The sequence below is a fragment of the Mobula hypostoma genome, chromosome 7, assembly GCF_963921235.1.
Source record: "Mobula hypostoma chromosome 7, sMobHyp1.1, whole genome shotgun sequence".
NCBI classification, from domain to species: Eukaryota; Metazoa; Chordata; class Chondrichthyes; order Myliobatiformes; family Myliobatidae; genus Mobula; species Mobula hypostoma.
Genome location: NC_086103.1, coordinates 81,081,644 through 81,103,037, shown reverse-complemented (window position 1 = coordinate 81,103,037; position 21,394 = coordinate 81,081,644). Strand labels below are relative to the sequence as shown.

Below are 21,394 nucleotides of genomic sequence, written 5' to 3'. Positions count from 1 at the left end.
ATATTACTTTAACCTGATAATATTTCACCAAATTATTTTCCTTACAACTCTAATACTGGAGAGACCTTGCATAGAAACTTATGGTCGTGCAAACATATAGCTGATATTATCAACATCCCTCGATGTGTTTGTTATACTAAAGGGAAACAGTGTAACACTTCAGTTTAAAGAACCTAATGATCTCAAACATTAACTCTATTTTACTTTCCATAGTTCCTGGTGTTTGTAGCTTCTTTCAAGATTATTACACATTTCTGGCATTGGCATTTCATATATCCAACTAAAACAAGTTGCATTGTAATGAGTTAATGCATGCAAGAAATAAATGTGCACTTTTTTTTGGAAGAGTTGCATCATCACAATACCAAATATAGCGATGAGATTTTGGAAGATAAAATGGGATAAAAATCATCCTTCACTGTTCCAAACAATACCATTTACCTTGATATGCTTTGTACTTCGCTTGTGTCTTCTGCGTCGAAGTAGCCTCTCACGGTCCTAACAAAAAACGACAAGGTGATCAAACAGGGCTACAATTGGCCCCACTGAACTGACAGCAGCTTCTAGGGAATCATGTGCTTTACGATTAAATAAAACAGAGTTTCATTTGAAAGAAATAAGTCCCATTTGCACAATTCATTTGTCATGCATTGAGTTGTATATAGAATTCATTGCTATGTTGAAACAGAAAGACCTTCAATACAAGGCGAAAATGACTTGTGAGCTAATATGTGCCATTCATGACTGCCCTGGGGGCTTGCTAACTCTGCATAAAGTACGTCTGAAGGTGGAAACCTCATTAATTTCCACAGAATTTAAGACAGATGGAGTTTAGAAAGATTTCTGAAATCTGAGCACTTTTAGTACGCTTCCTAATCACTCTGCACTATTGATTTTCTTGGTTCTTTCTAGTTTTTGCAGCAAATACAGCAGGTTTGCACTTAACACCTAATGAATAGTACAAGTGATACAGCTGATTCAAAAGCTTCCCATATGCTGTTAAGAAAACTATAAGAGAATGCAGAAGAGGGAGGCGATTTGGCCCATTGAATCTGCTTCCATTGTTCAATCATGGCTGACCTTTCTTAATCCCATTAGAAAATAGAATACAACTGGGTACACCAACTGCTCTCCTGCTTTTCCCACTTAACCATCAAGAGGGAAATAATAATTTCAGCCTTAAATACAGTGACTTGGCTTTAAAAGCTCTACTTGGCAGCGAAGTCCACAGATTCACCATATTCTGCAGAAGAAATTCCTTCTCAACTTGATTCTAAAGGGACATCCCTTCATTCTGTGGTACTGTTTTTCAATCATAAACTCCACTGCTAATCCAGATATCCTCTCCACATCCACTCTATGCAGGGATTTCGGTATTTTGTGTTTCAATATGATCTATCTTTCTTCAAATCATAATCTCTAGCCTCTGCTATTTCTCCCGATCTTTAGCATCTACCATAAGGCCCCATCGTGATTCTGTATGTTCCCGAGCTTGGGAAATGTGTTGGTTATCAGCAGATTCTCCCCAAGTCCGCTCTGTGGACTCTGGCAAAGGCATAGAAGTTCCAGGTGCTCACCCTAGTCAAATCATCAATGATGTTCTGCTGCTCAAGAACCTGAAGCTTTAAAAACTCAACTTCTTGCTCCTCATGAGCTTGGTCAAGATCATTCAAGGAACGCAACTTTTTCAGTGGCAAGTGGGAGCCGATCTTCTCTTTCTGTGAAATGAATGAAATACAAAGAAAATATGGATCAGCAGAATTATCAGCTACATAATCCCTCTGGATGCAGTGATTCTCTTGATTACATGAAATGGTGATGTAGAGCATAGCCTATCGTCAAAAGACAATCACAGATCACAACCACATTTATTTACTTATTGAGATACAGCACAGAGTAGGGCCCTCTGACCCTTTGAGCCGTGCCACTCAGAAATTCCCCTGATTTAGCCCTAATCTAATCAGGGGGCAATTTTCAATGACCAATTAACCTACTTACTGGTACTTCTTTGGACTGTGGGAAGAAACCAGGGTGCCTGGAGGAAACCCACGTGGTCATGGGAAAAAAACATATAAGCTCCTTACAGGCAGCAGTGGGAATTGAACCCAGGTCATCACCACCATGCCATCTATTTGGACTGCTCTCAAACAGATTTAATTTTCTAAATCATCAAAAGAATCAGTGTCTGATATACTGTGCATATATTTTATAAGCTTCCAGCTCCCCCTCCTTTCTGCCCCACCCAATGCTATTGAGTGAATTTCTAAATATTCTTAAACAGCAATGATGGTTTATTAATAGACCATCTCATCTTCTTAGCCAGTTCCTTGAGATCAAACCAAAGTTTCTTCCATTCTTGCTCTGTGAGTTTTGGGGTGACTGTTGAAGACAATGAGAAACCTGAAGATTCTTCCACATGTGAGGTGTTGGACTCCTGTTTACACTGGGCACTGGATTTGAGATTCTCCATTTTGAGTTGTCACAAGTCAGAGATTTCCAGCAGTCAGCAAGCATGCTGCATTTATTTGGGAATACTTTAAGAATACCTTCAAATGTTTTCTTCTGTCTACCTGGTAATCTTCTCCCTGGTCAGAGCTGTGGAGTGCCTCATTTGGCAATCTGGTGTTGATTAAGTGAATAATGTGGTCTGCCCAGTAGAGGTGAATAAATTAACCTTGCATCTCAGTGTCGGTCTGGAAGAAGGCACTGATGTTGTTTCATTTATTCTGCCAGAAGATTTGATAAATTTGGAGAGTTTGTTGAGGCAGCTTTGGTGGCATTTGTCCAGTGCCTTGAGATGCTGCTGTGAAAAGTCCGTACCTCGAATATGTACATGAGTACTGGCTCATAGCGGCTCAGCAGTCCATCAACCTGATGCCTGGTCTGGTGGTTGATGTTCAAACAGCCCTTTTGTCAGCTGGCCAACACTGACATTGAAAGGAAGCTTCACTGATGATACCTTTGCTTGAGAGCTGACTCCCAAGATATGGAAAGTGGACCATGCTCTCTAGGATCTGAAGGTGAAACTTTTATTGGAAACCAGTGCTGACTGGCGGTTGTAGGTACTAAATTTGTGGTTACTCCTCTGAGGTTATTTCCTTCTTATTTCCCTTCTCTTCCCAGTCAGATTTGAAACCAAGAACAGTGAATAGATCAAAAAGACAGGCATGGCTACTTGCATAAATGAGCTTGTGTACAATTTTGAAGTGTAACACCAATACACCTAATGGACCCGTGTCAGAATAGTTGTCTTCCATTAAACATGTTTTATCTATATACTGACCTTTAATTATAATTGTAATGTGTCTTCCTGATTAGACAGACTACAACAAGGAAATGGTCCTTCAAATTACCACATTCATATTAATGACTCCAAATCTGAATATAAATGGTATGTTGTATCTGGAATGTGGTTTGGGATTTGATTTGCTCTGCTTTTCTCCCCTATCCCAGCGATATGCAGGTTACCATATTGAACGGCTGTTGTAAATTGTCACTAGTATGATGACAAGTGGAGTTGATGGGAATGTGAAGAGAATCCAATGGGAATAGCGTGAATGGTCAGTGTGGACCTCAAACTTCACTGTAATTATCAAAGAACATATATGTTACCATATAATTCTGAAATACTCATTTTCTTGCAGTAATTTACAGGGAAAAAATGAGACATAAAACAGACAAAGACTAACATACACTAATGTGCAAAAGAGGACAGACTGTGTACATAATTATAATACTGAGAATATACAGAGTCCTTCAAAGTCAGTCTGTAGATCATAGAATCAGTTCAGAGTAGTAGTGAATGAAGTTATCCACATCGGTTCAGGAGCCTGATGGTTGTTGCCTATTAACTGTTCCTCAATTCGGTGGTGTGGGGCCTAAGACTTTGGTACCTCCTACCTGATGGTAGTAGCGAGAAAAGGGCAAGGCCTAATGGTGAGGGTCTTTGATGATGGATGCTGGTTTCTTGTGGCAACCTCTATGCAAATGAACTCAGTGGTGGGGAAGGCTTTGTCTGTGATGGACTGGGCTATATCCACCACTTTCTGTAGCCTTTTCTTTGCCTGGTCGTTGGTGTTTCCATGCCAGACATGGTGCAAACAGTTAGGATATTCTCCACAGTGGATCCAGAGAAGTTTATCAAAGCTTTTTTGGTGAGATGCTGAATCTATGTAAACCTCTAAATAATTAGAGATGGTTTTGTGCCTTCTTTGTGATGACAATTATGTATTGGTGGCAGGACAGATCCTCCGATATGGTAACACAAAGGAATTTAAATCTACTGACACTATCCACATTGTTTCACCTAATGAGGACTGGCTCATGGACCTTCTATAGTCAATAAACAGCTCTCTGATTTTGCTGATGTAGAATGAGAGGTTGTTGTTTTGGCATCACTCAACACCATTTTCAGTCTCTCTCCTACATGCTGATTTGTCACCACCTTTGATTCAGCCAACAACAGTGAGGTTGCCAGTTAACTTAAATACTTGGTTGCGTGAAGGTCCTGTTTCTGTGCTTGATCTCTCTATGATTCTATAATAAAATCATACATTGAAATATATCTCACAGAGCATTTGTTTTTTTGTTTCTAAATCTTGCTTTTTCCTCTACAGCTGAGGCCTATTTCAACTGTTGATCCCATTTTAATGAAGAAAATTATAGTGGCATTGGTTCTTATAACTGTTTTGTCCTACTCTGACAATTATTTTTTTGGATTTGCCACCATTTCAGTATGAATTAATCACATTACACTCTGAGACCACCTCTTGGGTGTTTTTTTTTAAGGTTGAAGTGTTAATGTTTCTCTGTTTTTTCCCTTGCACATTATCTCAGAGGTACACATCTAAGTGGCCAAAATTCAATCATTATGATGCCAAATGTGCCAAGTGCTGAGCAGGTTGATCATTTCTTCTCTAATACGTTATAATTTGACTATCAACTCAGCACTTAGACTCCACTCATTGACCTAGTAACTCATTTATTCAGGTTCTGGGAATGGTTACATATTTTAACTCTACTTCAGTGTTAACTTTAGGCAATTCAGCCTACATGTATACAAATTTGCAATTTCTGATGATAATAATTAATTTCTGGTAGTTTCAGTATATGATATTTTAATATTCTATGTCAATCTTAATATCAATGACCAATAACTCATTACTTTGAAAATGGGTTGCATGCAATAAATCCAAGGTTTTGTGTATTATGTGACTACATTTAAAGAACAAAATAAATGGCAAAGAAATTGTGGATATAATTTACGTTTGCAATGTCATTAACCCTTCCATGTTTCAGAACTGTTAACATCTAGAGCATCCAGGATTTGCACAGTGATGTATATTTGCATGCATATCCTGATTTGGACCATGGCCATATTCATTTGATATGTTGATGACATTGGCCACTCAGGTAGAAGTAGGCTTTTGCAGGGAGCTATCTGGCCTATTTCAACACGACCACTAAGAACCCACCTCAGACAGTTTCACTTTAAGGTAAATTGTTACCAATCCCACCATCTCCTCCAGTCTCCAGCCATGCCACCGCCAAGTTTGCAAGCTTTATCTAGCCACCCAGCTGATCTAGTACCTAAATTCCTTGTAGCCAACAATTCACATCCATACTTCTTCATGCTCCACAAACCTCTCCTGAACAACCCCAGTATGTCCCCTCCAACTGGTCCCGCATATGGCTGTTCCTCCTGATTTAACACCCAGTCACTGCACCAGTCACCACTGCTGTAATTGCTACAACACCATGCTTCTTCATAAATATATCCCCCTCTACAATACAACCCCTTCTCTCTAACCCACTAATTGATCATCCAATCTTCTTCCTCACCAATCCTTCATCTGTCGTCATTCACTTGTAGCTTAGCTTCTTCCTTCCATCAATCTGTTGGCTGAATCCCTCACTCTCTGATCCATCTCTTGATCTAACTTGCAGCAATCTGATGCTCAAACTTCTCCATCCTCAGCTACCTTCCATGATTCAATGTCCAACAACTGCTCAGTGTGATCTGCAGTCTCATGGCATACTGTGTGCTGCCCAGCTTTGCAGGTATTTCTCCCGTTCTAGCTGCACATACTTGGCTCATGCTTCATAATGAAATGAGCATATTTGTCAAGCTATTAGTACCTTTTCTGTAGTTACTGATGTGCATTAAATAAGTGAGACAGTATGAGTGAAGGGCCAAGACAACATATATGCTGAAAAGTTTCCACTTGTGGGAGATTTACGGGAACTTACGGGAAAAGTCATGTCAAACTGAGAGGAATAGGTATTTCTGCTCATAGAACAGGTTGTATTTCAGGAAATCTTTACACCAGAGGGCTGTGGAGGCACTTAAAGAGGAGGTCTAGTGGTGTTAGAAAGTTTGTGAACCCTGTAGAATTTCTGTAGAATCACTATTTCTGCATAAATATGACCCAAAATGTGATCAGATCTTCATGCATCCTAAAATTAGATAAAGAGAACTCAATTAAATAAATAATATAGAAAACATTATACTTGTTCATTTATTTATTGATAAAGTTATCCAATATTACATGTATTTCTTGGAGGAAGTATGTGAACCTTTGCTTTCATCAACTGGTGTGACCCTCTTGTACAGCAATAACTTCAACCAAACATTTCCAGTAATTGTTGATCAGTCCTGCACATCGACTTGAAGAAATTTTAGGCCATTCCTCCTTACAAAACTGCTTCAACTCTGCAATGTAGTTGGACTTCCTTGCATGACCTGCTTGCTTTAGGTTATTCCACAACACTTCAATAGGATTAAGGAGAGGACTTTGGCTCATCCATTCCAAAACACAAATTTTCTTCTTTTTAAACCATTTTGTTTTTGATTTATTCTTGTCTTTCTGATCATTGTCTTGTTGCATTATTCAACTTCTATTAAGCTTCAGGTGACAGACTGCTACCCTGACATTTTTCTGTGAAATGTCTTGATACAATTTTGAATTCATTGTTCCCTCAACGATTGCAAGCTGCCCAGGCCCTGAGGCAGCAAAGCAGCCCCAAACCATGATGCTCCTTCCACCGTGCTTCACAGTTGCCATGAGGTTTTGGTGTTGGTGTGCAGTGCCCTTTTTTCTCCAAACATAGCAATGTGCATTTCTGCCAGACAGTTCAACTTTTGTCTCAACTGTACACAAAACTTTGTCCCAGAAGCTTTGTAGAACATTCAGGTGGTCTTTTTCATACTTGAGATGTGCAGCAATATTTTTTTTTTGGAGAGCAGTGGTTTCCTCCGTGCTGTCTTTCCATGAAGACCATTGTTGTTCAGTGCTTTTTTTTTTAAAAATTGTGGACACATGAACAGAGACTTGAAGTTCCAGAGATCTCTGGAGATCTTTTGCTGTTAACCTTGGGTCCTTTTTCACTTTCTTCAGCAATGCACATGTTTTTGGTGTGATCTTTGCAGAATGCTCATTCCTAGGGAGAGTAGTAACAGTACTCAGTTTCCTCCATTCGGAGATGACTTCTCTTTCTGTGGACTGATGAACACTCAAGTCTTTAGAAATGCTTTTGTAGCCTTTTCCCGCTTCACACATCTCTACAATTCTTCTGCTAAGGTCCTCTGGAAGTTGTTTTGATTGAGGCATGGGGCACATAAACAGATAATTCTTGAGAAGAGCAGGCTCTGTCAGTAACCTGACTTTGTGTGTGATTTTTTATATATATATAGCAGGGCACCTCTAGAAAACCACACCTTCAATCTCATCTTATTGACTGGAACATTTGACTCCAAATAGTTTTTGTAGAAGGCATGACCTCAAAGATTCACATATTTTTTCCAAGAAATACATGTAATATTGGATAATTTTTAATCAATAAATAATGAACAAGTAAAACACACAAAATGCTGGTGCAACGCAGCAGTCCAGGCAGCATCTATAGAAAGAAGTACAGTTGACATTTCAGGTCGAGACCCTTTGTCACGACTAACGGAAAAAAGAAGTAGTAAGAGATTTGAAAGTGGGAGGGGGAGGGGGAGACCCAAAATGATAGGAGAAGACAGGAGGGGGAGGGAAGAAGCAAAGAGTTGGGAAGTTGATTGGCAAAAGGGATACAAGGCTGGAGAAGGGGGAGAATCATAGGATGGAAGACCTTGGAAGAAAGAAAGGGGGAGGGGAACACCAGCGGAAGATGGAGAACAGGCAAGGAGTCATTGGGAGAGGGAAAGAGAGAAGAAAGAAAAATTTGGGATGGGGTAAGAAGGGGAGGAGGGGCATTAACGGAAGTTAGAGAAATCAATGTTCATGCAATCAGGTTTGAGGCTACCCAGACGGAATACAAGGTGTTGTTCCTCCAACCTGAGTGTGGTTTCATCTCGACAGTAGAGGAGGCCATAGATTGACATATCGGAATGGGAATGGGACATGGAATTAAAATGTGTGGCCACTGGGAGATCCTGCTTCCTTTGGCGGACAGAGAGTAGGTGTTCAGCGAAGCAGTCTCCCAATCTGCGTCAGGTCTCACTCGTATATAGAAAGCCATATTGGTTTCTCTAACTTCCATTAATGCCCCACCTCCCCTTCTTACCTCATCCCTAATTCTTTTTTCTCTCTTTCCCTGTCACAATAACTCCTTGCCTGTTCTCCATCTTCCTCTGATGCTCCCCTCCACCTTTCTTTCTTCCAAGGCTTTCCGTCCTATGATTTTCCCCTTCTCTAGCCTTGTATCCCTTTTGCCAATCAACTTCCCAGCTCTTAGCTTCATCCCTCCCCCTCCTGTCTTCTCCTGTCATTTTGGGTGTCTCCCCCGCCCAACTTTCAAATCTCTTACTATCTCTTTTTTCAGTTAGTCCTGATGAAGGGTCTCGACCTGAAACGTCGACTGTACTTCTTCCTATAGATGCTGCCTGGCCTGCTGTGTTCCACCAGCACTTCGCGTGTGTTGCTTGAATTTCCAGCATCTGCAGATTTTCTCATGCTTGTGTTTTTAAATGAACAAGTATAATGTTTTTGTGTTACTTATCTAATAGGGTTCTCTTTATCTAGTTTTAGGACCTGAGTGAAGATATGATCATATTTTAGGTCATATTTATGCAGAAATGGAGAAAATTCCACAGGGTTCACAAACTTTCTAGCACCACTGTAGATAGTTTTGTTGAAAGTTTGGAGAATTGAGGGCTTTAGGGAACTGGCAGAGAAGAGGAGTTAAGGCTAGGGGTGAACTGGCCTTCCTGATTGATGTGGTAGGTGAGAGGGGCTAGGTAACCTACTCCTGCTTCCAGTTCTTGTGTCTCTTCTTGAGGGAAGTGTGCAAAAAATGTAAATAACGGCAAGCTGCATCTATAATGTAACCTTAATAAAGGAAACTCACACTTATGTCAGGAAATGAATGCTGTGCCAGGAATGCAGGGATAATTTTGGTAAGTAACCTTTAGGAGTATCAATGTCTCCAAGAATTCAGAAAGATTTATTGGAGTAGTTCCAAACATTTCAGTTATAATATTTGACTACTGAAGATGGGGACAGAGAGTGTTGAAAAGTTAAGGTTAGCAAGGTTTAGAGAAGCCATTGCCAATGGAGAATAATTACAGACCAGGTCTGAAATCTTTGCTAAAGGATACAAAGTGAATGTGGGGATTTTGTTTTGCTTCCTTCAATGGTAACAGGAACAGAATCAATTACTGCTTTTAGAAGAAACCGTACTATAAAAACAAAGAGAATAATATGCAGGGTTGTGGGTAAAATCATGCAACTGGCACTAGCAGGATTAGCTTACAGGTCACAAGGTCTATTTCTGTTCACACCAACTCTCAGTTTTTGTGAAGAGGAATAATCAAATGCTTAACAAAGTTGATTTATTATTTTTTTTTAAAAATTTAACCAAGTTTGATAATTTTGTAGATGACACCAAAATTGTTGGTGTAGTGGATATGAAGAAGGTATTTAAGAATACAACAGGACCTAAATTAACTTGAAAAGTGTGCCACAGAATGGCAGCTGGAGTGTAGCTCAGACAAGTACAAGGTGTTGCATTTTGGCAAGTTAAACCAGGACAGGGTTTGCATAGTAAATGGTAGGACCTTGGAAAGTGTTGTAGGACTGAGAGGCCTAGAATTATTACATGTGCACAGTCCCTGAAAGTGGCAACTCAGGTAGATAGGGTGATGGAGAAGCTGTATGTCATGCTTACTTTTGTGAGTCAGGCATTGTGTACAAGACTTGAGACATCATGTTACAACTCTACAAGCCATTGATGAGACACCATTTATAGGCTGTGTGTAGTTTGGTTGTTTAGCTATAGAAAGGAAGTCTTCTATGGAGAGGAATAAACACTCAAGATTTCAGGCTTTTATCAAGAGTGAAAAGGATGGGGGAAGAAGCCAGAGTAAGAAGGTGAGTGGAAGGAAAGAGTGCAAGCAAGGTGATTGATGAAGCCAGGTGGGTAGAGGAGGGGGAATGAAGTAAGAAGCCTGTGGGAGGTGATAGGCAGAAAATATAAAGGGCTGCAGAAGAAGGAGTCTGATAGGAGACTAGAGTAGACCATGGGAGAAATGGAAGGAGGGGTCACCAGAGGAGGTGATAAGCAGGTGAGGAGCAGAGAAGAGGTAAGAGGGGGCCTGAGTGGGGAATTGAAGAAGTGGGAAGGGGGGAGGGGAAAATTATTAGAAGTTGGAGAAATTGATGTTCATGTCATCAGGTTGGAAGCTATATGTACAGAATATGAGGTGTTGCTCCTCCAATCTGAGAATGGCCTCATTGTGACAATAGAGGAGGACATAGACCAACATGTTGGAACGGGAACTGGAATTAAAATGGTAGGCCTCTGGGAAGTCCAGCTTTTTGCCGATGGAGCTATGGTGCTTGACAAAGTGGCCCCCCAATCTATGTTGCGTCTAATGACTGAAGAGGAAACCATACTGTAAGCACTGATACAGTAGCCAAACCCAACAGATTCACAGGTGAAGTGCTGTCTCACCTTGAAGGACTGTCTAGGGCTCTGAATAGAGGTGAGGGAGGAGGTAAGTAGGCAGGTGTAGCATTTCTTCTACTTACAGGGATAAGTACAATTAATGGACATGCCAGGATACTGGTCTAGATTGCTCAGATTGTGGCCAATAATCCTGTCAAGAACCAACAGTACTCTCCTTATTTGTGCTTAGCTCTGTTCACCTCAGACTTGCACTCTTGTGCATTAAAATGCGAAAGTAAGAGATAAGCTGCGGGTGTCTCTGACCACCCTTTGTACAACTGGACGTTGAGTTGATAGGAATCCTTGGGCAAGTGGTTTACTTGGAGACACAAGAGACTGCAGGTGCTGGAAGCTGGAGGAATAAAAAACTGAATTGCTGGAGGAACTCAATGAGTCCAGCAGCATCTGTGAAGGCAAAGGAATGCTTGATATTTGAAGTTGAGAATCTGAAATGGGATAAGGTGTTTTACTTTTTCCCCATTTTGTTTAATCTACTTTCTTGTTCTTAGTTAATTGCAAGGGTTTTAAAGTGTTTTTACTTAAATACATTTCTTTATAATGATTATAATGTTTTCATTACTAAAGCCTAACTTGAACTCTTTTTAAAATGTCCCTGATAATCAGATATTTAAAAAAGTAGCAAAGGTTTCTGATAAGAGAACCTTGCAAAAGGCCACCAGGGCAGTCTAGGAACAAGGCCCTGGTATTCTCAACTTGAGATCAGGTCTCCGGGTACAGTGGGCCACTTAAGCCTGACTTTTGTATGCCCCTTAGAACACCGATGAATGGACACTGCAAGCCAAACTGGACAGGATTGGAATAGTTACGTCTCACACCCCTATTTAGTAGGAAAGGGTTTAGGTACAGGAGAAAATAGGTAGTCCTTTGGGAAGTACCAGCTAGCAGTTCTGATGCTGGATTGCATATTGAAATCAAAACACAATTTGAACAGAATTCCAAGGCTGTTCATGAAGTGATTCATCCTGGGGCGGAATGAAGTCAGAAGTAGGGGAACTGGGTGAAGCTATTAACTTTGATTTTCCTAGCAATAAACTCCAGAATGCTATATCCAATCTATGGCTTCACTTTAGGCTGACAGTTCGAGCACACGTGAAGAGGTTGACATCACTGTTTTCACATCCGCCTTAGCTACAATATATGTGAATATTTCTGAATACTGAGTTGTAAATAAATAGGTCCTTAAGGTAGGAAGAACTAGACAATGTAGCAGTGGAGGGAAAATGTCATTACTGGAGATTTTGAAAATGTAGGGACTACATCATAATCCACTTGAAGTTATATTCAAATATAATAAATGAAGAAAGCACAAGTGATAGCAGCTTAATTTGATCTTTTGTGAGCAGTCATGTGGAAAACGAGTTATTGGAAGAGAAAGATGGTTAACCATTTCAACAAAGTCGATGGTCATATCTGTACTTCATGAAAGATCCTGTAGAATTAGAACTTGAGGATTCAAACTGCAAGGTATGGTTGACATTGGAGTTGTGTGTGTGTTTTGGGGGGGTGTTGAATTGGGGCAATGGATGGGTAGTGTGAAATTTTTATTTGAAGAACACAATGGCAGTGGTTTGGGAAAGGACAAATGTGTGTACCCTATAATTACAGAGAGAATCAGAGAATTCAGAAGGATAATACTTCATGGAAAATAAATTTGGGAATGGAGAGGAGGCAGTGCGCAAGTTAAGCAAATTGAGAACTTTTCTGTAGGTCAGGGGTTTGCTACATGTCTACAAATTATTGAACTAAAACTTCAGTGGATATGCTGTTAAGAAGATGGAGACTTATGTTAACCCTGGAAAGGAAGGGAGCAAAGTGGGATAATAGCTATTATTAGCAGGATGCTCAGCCACCAATCCCCTATCTGAATCCACCTTCAATGAGTCCGAGGAAGAGCAGGGGCAACTACCCACAAATGGTTGAATCTACACAGATCCATGGCCAATGGTCATGAAGGAAATCAGAATGTTGAATTGAAATCTAAGCCGGGAAATCAATGCAGCTTTTACATATAGTTCAACCAGATCCGCTGAGGACCAGGAAAGTGCAATAGAATGTGTCCCAGATAATTTCAAATCCTCTCAATGACAGTCATCCTCAAAAGAAGCCAAACAATGGGTAAGTGAACCATGGGGAAGTAGACGTTTCTTCTCCAAGAACCACAAGGAAAGTTTTGCTTCCTCTGCCCTGGGGCATTCCTTCTCCTAAACACAACCCTTTCAAGACCCTCTTAAGAGCTTCTCCATACCTTGGGACTTCCCATTGCTTCCCATAAACCTGTCAGAAACTCAGTCATCTGGATTTAAACGAACCCAGCCAATGCTCAATTTCTTGATTTGCTAATGAGTTCCCTCCTAATCTTAGCACTGCTTGGGGCACATGGTGGCTTTTTAGAAAAATGGAATGCGTCAACTGATTCTAATAACTCAAAATAGCTACCAAAATGTGATATAATTGAACCCTAGCAAAAATTGGTTACTATTTTACTGGAAGGTGGAGAAACAAAAGCATGTCATACTTGGAAATTACCATTTCTGCATTTTCTCTGGTAAGCACTTTGAGTTTTTCTTCCATGCGTTGCAAAGACAGAGTCAAATCATCATTTCTCTTAGACAGGCACTTGTTCTTCTCCAGGAGAGGTTTATATTGTTTTTCAGCTTCACGAATTCGCTTCAGCTGGAAACACAAGGTCAAAATTAATTTTGTTTGACCTTTTGTCTTCTTACCGTCACATCGCATAACTGTTTGATGTCCTCGGGCATTATGCAGTTCTGATTGTTGAACGATGTCAACTAGTCACACCCTTGGGTCTAGTCAGTCAATAGTTATATACCATAGAGGTTGACAAAATTCAGCCAATATACTGTAATCTAATTTAAAATCTATGCTTTCATGTGAAGCCCCAAAGCACTGAGCACAGTACTGGTAGGAAATAAAGCTGAGATGTACTTAACCATTGAAATTAACTGTGGTGTTATTTATAATCATAACTGCCTTGCCGCTGGGTCAATGCTTGGTAGTGTGTTTGTCTCACTATGAAAGGAAACAGGTCAAACTTCATTATGTTGAAGACCTAGTTGCTGTGCTAACAGAACCTTACTTTCCGTCCTCAGATCTAATGTGGGCACTGCTGACTGAGCTTAAGGAAGCTCAGATTCAATGTGACCACACAAGGTTGTGAAATGATGCAATGCATCATTGAATAGTTTAGTCAGGAACAGTTTGGGTTTGATAGGCAGCGGATCAATGGGTCTTCAACTGGACAATATTTCAAAAGGGTAAACCTTTCAATTGCTCAGAAACTGACTGATTGAAAACAAAACTATGAAGGATGCATTATAAGATTTTGTACTTGGACACAGTTTCACTGGTATCTTTGCATCAGGGGCTCCCATCAAGCAGCAGCCATCTACTCTTCCCTTTTATCTTGATCTATTGTTATTTCCCTTCACTTTCATGTCTTTGGAAGATACAATACAATACATGAATCAATTCAGATACACAACAATAATTAGCTTCGTTAACTGCTTCATACATTTTAAGTTGTTGAAACACTTTTTCAGATTTACTTTGAAGCCAAACAATAGATAGTTTATACACATAGAATTATCCAAAAGTCCCCACACAGAACGGTCATGAAATTTCAGTTATTCTCATTTCCAGTTCCATGACCCTGCAATCTCTGACTTTTCAAGTGTTATCCAGAGATTTCTGAAAGTTGGAAAAATTTCTATATTTATCTTCCTACCAGGCAAAGTACTCCAGATATCAGCATTTCCAGAGTGTTTTTTATCCTCATGTGCTCACTAACCTTTCTCCTGAAATCTGTGTACCCTAGTCACAGACCTCTAAGAAAATAAGCCCTTTCTGTTCACTTTACCCAAACCTCACATAGTTTTCTACTCCTCATTTAAATTTTCCCCCAGTCTTCTTTGTTGGAAGGAAAGGAGCAGCTACACAGCCTCTAATCATAACTGTCATTCTCCAGCCCTGGTAAGATCCTTGATAATTTCTTCTGCAATTTCTCTAATGTATTCCTGCCCTTCTTTTGCCTTCTGCTCTAGCTATGGTTGTACGCAATATTTTACATAATTTGCACATAACCTCCCTACTCTTTAGCCCATGTTCCAGCTAAGAAAGGTGAGTATCCTATATGTTTGCATTGGATAACACAAGGATGTTAATTAGTGCTACTTTTGGTTTTGGTCCCAATTTCCATCTTGATTTCACTTTCATTTGGTCCACTTGTGAGTCTTCCTCTGCCTTTGCTGACTTCTGTCTTCATGACTCAACCTGCACATCACATTTACAGGCAGCCCCTCTCAGACTCAGGCTGGGAGTTTGTGCTCGACTTGAATTACTATCATCCAAAAATATTACTTGTTACCACCTCACAACAAATCAAATTAATTAATCAAATGCAATATTTTCTTTATAAATCTGTGTTAAATGTCCTTAATTTATATCATTCACTAAATGGGCTGACTCACAATTTTCTCCAATTAAAGTTTCAATTACTTAGCTATTCTCAAGTTCAGTAAATATACAGATTCAGTTTAGGGAATATGTATGTTGGTTCATCGTATGCAAATTGATTTGGCCCCATTTCATAGAGAAATCATCTCAGTGCGACCCCCTAAACCAGCATTGAACAGTTGAAAGTCACAATAATGCAGCATTCAACAGTTTGATAAAAACAACACCATAAGATACAGGAGCAGAATTAGGCTATTCAGCTGAATGAGTCTGCTCCACTATTCAATCATGACTGATTTTTTTCCCCCAACCACATAATCTCCACTTCTCCCTATAACCATTAATGCCTCACCAGTCAACTTCTGCTTTAAATACACACAACGGCTTGGCCTTCAGACCCCTTTGTGGCAACAAATTCCATAGATTCACCACCGTCTGGATGAAGGAATTCCTCTTCATCACAATTTAAAGGGGCATCCTTATATTCTGAGCCTGTGTCCTCAGATGCTAGACTCTTCTACTAATGGAAGCATTCTCAACACATCCACTCTGCCCAGGTAAGTTTCAATGAGACTGTTCCTCACTCATCAGAGAATGATCAGCAATGCACTTCTTAGTACAAAACGTTCATTATCCTGGGACTCTATTTTGCTGTTCAAAACAGTCAAATGATATGAATAATAGAAATCTTTTCTGGCTCAAAATACACCTATATCTGAATCAGGACTGATGCTGATCATTCACAGAAGAACCAATATGTAATAACACAAAGTTCAAGCTGAATGCTATTCAAATGGTCAGACACATTGCTTGTGTAATCACACACAGAAATAAAATCAACTAACTTGATCCAGATTAGGATCTCAGTCACCACTTCTCCGGGTGATTTGTATAAGCTCCCCCTAAAACAAACAAAATGCTGGCCAAAATGACAGGGGAAATCCTGTAAAAAGTAGTTTAATGTTAATCAGATCCAGAATTTTGCCTATTTCTTCCTATGGTGATAACCTGTACTTATTCTATGCAAACATCCTCATAGAATAATATAGCATATTCATCAAATAATACAGCAAAGAGTTAAAACCTTCCATCCATCCTGTTCACATAAACCACTAAATATCTTACATAATGCCATTTACCAGCACTTTGTCCATGGCATTCTATACCTTGGCAAATCAAGTACTTATCTTTTTGCTTAAATATTGTGCCTGTCTGCTTCAGCCACATTTCTAATTCCAAAACACTTCTGGCTGAAAAAAAAATTCCTCATATCCCTTCAAATTCTCTTCATAAACCCATGCCCTCTGCTCTTACACACTTCTACCATTGGGAGTGGTTTCTTGATATTTACCCTACCTACTCCTCTCATAATGTTTTCACTTCTTTTGGACCCTTTGCTTGAAGGTAAACAAACCCAGCCTGTTCAGTATCTTCTCATAAATGAAATATTCCATCCAAGGCAATATCTTGGTGAATTTCTTCTGCACCCTCTTCAGTTCAGTCACATTTATCTTAAATGTGGTGAGTAAACTGGTACCCAATTATACAGATGTGGCCCAACTAATGTTTTCTAAAGTTGCATCAAGAGCTCGTTCTCCTCATGTACTATGTCCTGGAAATGTGCACAATATATTTCAGGTCTTTTCTTCCAACCACTAGTTCAAAATAATCTAACTCTGTCCATCAAATTCATCATATTTTTTTCTAGGTAACTGACTAAATGCTAAATCTCAGCATCATCGTGGAATCTGCTGGACTCAGACTCAAACCAAAGAACTAGAGGCAAAATTATATAATTTCCTGCCAGGGAATTGTTATGTGGAAATTAACTGAGATTAAATGAGGTGGGCTTATGTTAGTGAGACAGTGGGAACAGCAGACAAGAACAAAAATTGAATGGAATCCACTTAAAAACATTTTTGGAAGTGATATGATTATATGTATTTCTGAAGTAGGAACCAGACCACACCAATTTACCCTATGATCATGCTCTGACATTCAATAAAACCACAGGTGACATGACTGCAAATTTTACATTTGCATCTACCCCCAACAACCTTGAATAGACCAGAGATCCAAACATGTAATTTTATACTGTCACTGGTACCTTCCTGTTTGTTTTAACTGAGTACTTGTTGCTACGTTCAAGGGGCATTTAGGGAATTATGTTATCAGACCATTTCCAAGCCAATAACAACCTGTAACACACACAAAATGCTGGGGGATCTCAGCAGGCCAGGCAGCATCAATAGAAAAGAGTACGGTCGACATTTCAGGCAGAGACCCTTCGGCAGGACAACAACTTGTGAGGTGGTCGTCCTTCACTTTGGCAAAACTCATTGTACTTTATGCTTTCAATAGATGTGCAACTCCTGGTTGGTGCTACATCTCTTGTGATGCAGAAAATAACTGAATATTGGTTGGTGAGCATGGACACAGAACTTAACCGTGGGCCAACACCACTTAGGGGTAAAGCTGACCACTTGCTCCAAGTAGGAGATTGTACCTAGGAGCACAAAAAAAAACAAACAGCATACTCTCTACAACGTGGACAATGGGGTTGGATGGTTTGCTAGTTATCAGAATGCACTTCTTACAATATGCACAGATGGCATCATCCTGGGGTTCTCTATCCCCTAGAATGACAGTTTGCTGAAGCTTAAAAAATAATTTTATGGGCAGATTAACTGCTGGAGGAAGATAACAGTGTGAATTCATAAATACATTATTGAGCTTCAGACGTAAATAACTTACCAGTTCATTTCTTTCATCTACCAGCAGTGTGTTTCTATCTTCAAGCTTCCGAATCGTTGCATTAAGGTCTGCAATCTTGCGTTGGTTTCTCCGCAAATCCTGGTGAAAGAATGGAATTAACTGTGTGTAAAGAATGCAAGTTCTGTGCATGCTGATCAGACCGATCCCTGGATACCGATGCCCACTAGCTGCTCCCTCCGCTCATCGAACACATGAACAGCGGGTTGAAACAGAGAGCAATCAGAAAATGAAAACAGGTGTTCATTTCAGAACAAGAAAAATGCTACAGATACTAGAATTGTAAAATAGGAATGTAAGTTGCTGGTCACATTCAGGTCAGGTGATATCATTTGCTCTCCTACTTTGTTACCAATATTGATGTTTAAATAAATGATGCATTTAGCGAATAAGTGGTACATTGTTAAACTCAGTATGGAATCTTTATTATAAGCTGATAAGTTTGTTCTAAGCAGTGAAAGAGAAAGAGTTTACAAAAGGAATCATTCAGGAAATGCAAACATTGGTGTAGCAAAGATTACCTTTTCTGAATGGGATGTAATAAATTCTCTACACGTATTTAAAGGAAATCTAAACAAAGGTTATCAGACTGTGGAAAGAGCAAATCAGCCTTACATTGTAGATTATTGACATGTCTTCATATATTCCAGAGGTCCATTGATTAGTTTTTGGTTTGCTCAATCATTCATCCAAAGAGATATTTGTTTCAAGACGGATAAAGAAATAAAATTGGTAGTTGATTTTTTTTTACAAGCAATTCTTATATGAGGGAAACTGAAAAAACTGTAAATTTACACTTTGGCTCACATTAATTATTGATGGAAGAGTATGTTACCTTTCACATCTATAGGATATCCTGAAGCATCCAGTCCTGTTTCTGAGGCCACACACAAATGGTGCCTTTTCTGATTCTCTATGTCATACCCTGGTTTAAGGCCATGCTTTATTTTGTGAATACAGCTATGCTGTTGGGCATCTTATTTTCCACAGACTTTCTCAAAATGCAATGACCTTTAAATTACATTATATAATCAGGTTGTTTTGCTATTTAAAATAATAATTCAGTTCATGAAGTTAGGTTTGTTGTATGAGCCAAAAGGATTTGCCATGTTAACATTTTGGACAAGATGCCCTGGAACATCCTAGAGGGATTTCCTGGAGAGAGCACAGGAGTTTTGAGGAAGAAGGAGAAACAAGGAAAACGGAAATGGACGACAAACATAGCAGAACATGAGCTCACTCGGAAAGACGGGAACTGCTGTGGGAAAATCCTCATGCAGACAAATGACTTCATGGAGAATGTTCAGATAGTTAGCTGGTTATCACATGACAGTGGAGAAAGTTCAGTGCCTTGTCTTTGGATGTTGAACAGACAGTTAAGTATGCTTCACCTGAACTGTGTTTGGTACCGTGAGTAAATGAAGTGAAGCCATCTGGATTGACTATGCAACAATAAGCTCCAACAGTTATGTGCACACTTAGACTAATAAATATGTAACGGGCCTTTTTTCTTTATTTTGTTTGTTATGGTTTAAAATAAGGATGAAAATAAATGGAAAAGACATAAAACAAGTACAGAACTTTTGCTACTTAGGAAGCTGGGTGACATCAGATGGCAGGTGCGACATGGATATTAAAAGAAGAATAGGGATAGCAAAAGACACCTTTACGAGAATGAAGAGTATACTGATCAACACTAAACTAGGCATGATAACCCGCCTCAGAGTACTGAACTGGTATGTTTATCCAGTTATATGTTATATGGTTCAGAGTGCTGGACAATATCTAGTAACATGAGGAAAAGAATTGAAGCAGTAGAGATGTGGTTTTTGAGGAGGATGCAAAGAATATCATGGACGAAACGAATATCTAACGAGGATGTCATGAACAGAGAAAACACAAAAAGAGAAATGATGTACGAGATGAAAAGGCAACGTAACTTCATTGGACATGTGATTAGGAAAGAGGAGTTAGAATGCACGGTAATTATGGGAAAGATTGAAGGGAAGAAAGCAAGAGGAAGACAAAGACAAATGATGATGGAGATTGCAGCCAGAGAACTGGAAATGAATACCAATGAATTGATCCACTTGACCCGAAACAGGAGTGTGTGGGCCATGGCAGTCAAAGATCAAACTGGGCATGGCACCTGACGATGATGATGATAGTTTAAAATATTTTGTCAATGCAATTTCCATCTAAGTTTATACAGGTGTGAGTTAAACTATTGCTTCCAAGCGAGTGGTAAAATTGCATGGTGTGTCAGTGTTCATACAAGTGATGGCCTCATTTCCCCTTAAAGGGACATTCAAACTTTTATAATTGTGTTTACCTGAATCATATTTACCCCAGGTGTGTTTATTTATTGGAAGTGGCCTTTCCATCATTAATCTCCATGCATTGTGAGTTATGTTGCTGTTAGTTTGTACTCACAGTAATAGCTAACTCATTATGAGCCTGTGTAAGAGGGTTACATTTACATTACTATTTCATGCATGCAAATGTGGCAGCTAGTATACGCATGAATAACAGCAAATAAATAAGGTCTCTCCAATCAGCTTTTGCAGATGTTATTTGAGACTTGTGCGTTGGTCAAATCAATTAAAAGAGCTCTTTTCACTGTCTTAGCAATGAAGAAAATATAATAGTGAAAAAAGAAACTTACACATGAGTAATTGCAATACACCATTCTGGAAGTTTGGTTGATCACTGAGCTTGGCAAAATGTTTGCAGATGTTTCAGCTCCAATCAAGAAGCCACCATCAGTGTACAACTGAGGGTGTTGTCTCCTCAGAATGTCGGCTTAGATACTCCTCCGGGGTCTGAATAGATATTGATAAAGCATCATGATCTTGCTGAATGATTCAGATCACTGAACAGTTTAGCCGTTTAGCAGCTTCGAACTACTAAATTTTCAGTATTTTGAACCAGCCAACTAGATCATGAAGCTTTATCAATATCCATTTGGGCCCTGGGGAGTATATAAGCCAGCATTCTGAGGAAACTACACCCTCAGCTGTACACTGATGATGGCTTCTCGACTGGAGCTGAAACATTTGCAAATATTTTGCCAAGGTCGGCGGGCAACCAAACTTCCAAATTGTCAACTCCAGCTACCGATATTCTGCAATATTTCAAATGCACCATTCTCTCTCTAATCTAGTGAACTATAGGCATATATAGGGTGATCAGGTCT

At 39.5% G+C, this 21,394-nt stretch overlaps 1 protein-coding gene across 2 annotated transcripts in view; it reads right to left on the bottom strand.

The window, feature by feature from the left end:
- The window catches only part of LOC134349409 (janus kinase and microtubule-interacting protein 2-like), a 283,308-nt gene that overhangs the window by 80,362 nt on the left and 181,552 nt on the right, over window positions 1-21,394 (bottom strand). For both annotated transcript variants that reach the window (XM_063053670.1, XM_063053671.1), the window contains exons 6-9: window positions 18,181-18,279; window positions 13,480-13,626; window positions 1,578-1,718; window positions 442-498 (exon numbers count right to left, since the gene is read on the bottom strand). In XM_063053670.1, coding sequence (XP_062909740.1) covers window positions 442-498; window positions 1,578-1,718; window positions 13,480-13,626; window positions 18,181-18,279 — 444 coding nt within the window. The remainder of the gene's footprint in view (window positions 1-441; window positions 499-1,577; window positions 1,719-13,479; window positions 13,627-18,180; window positions 18,280-21,394) is intronic.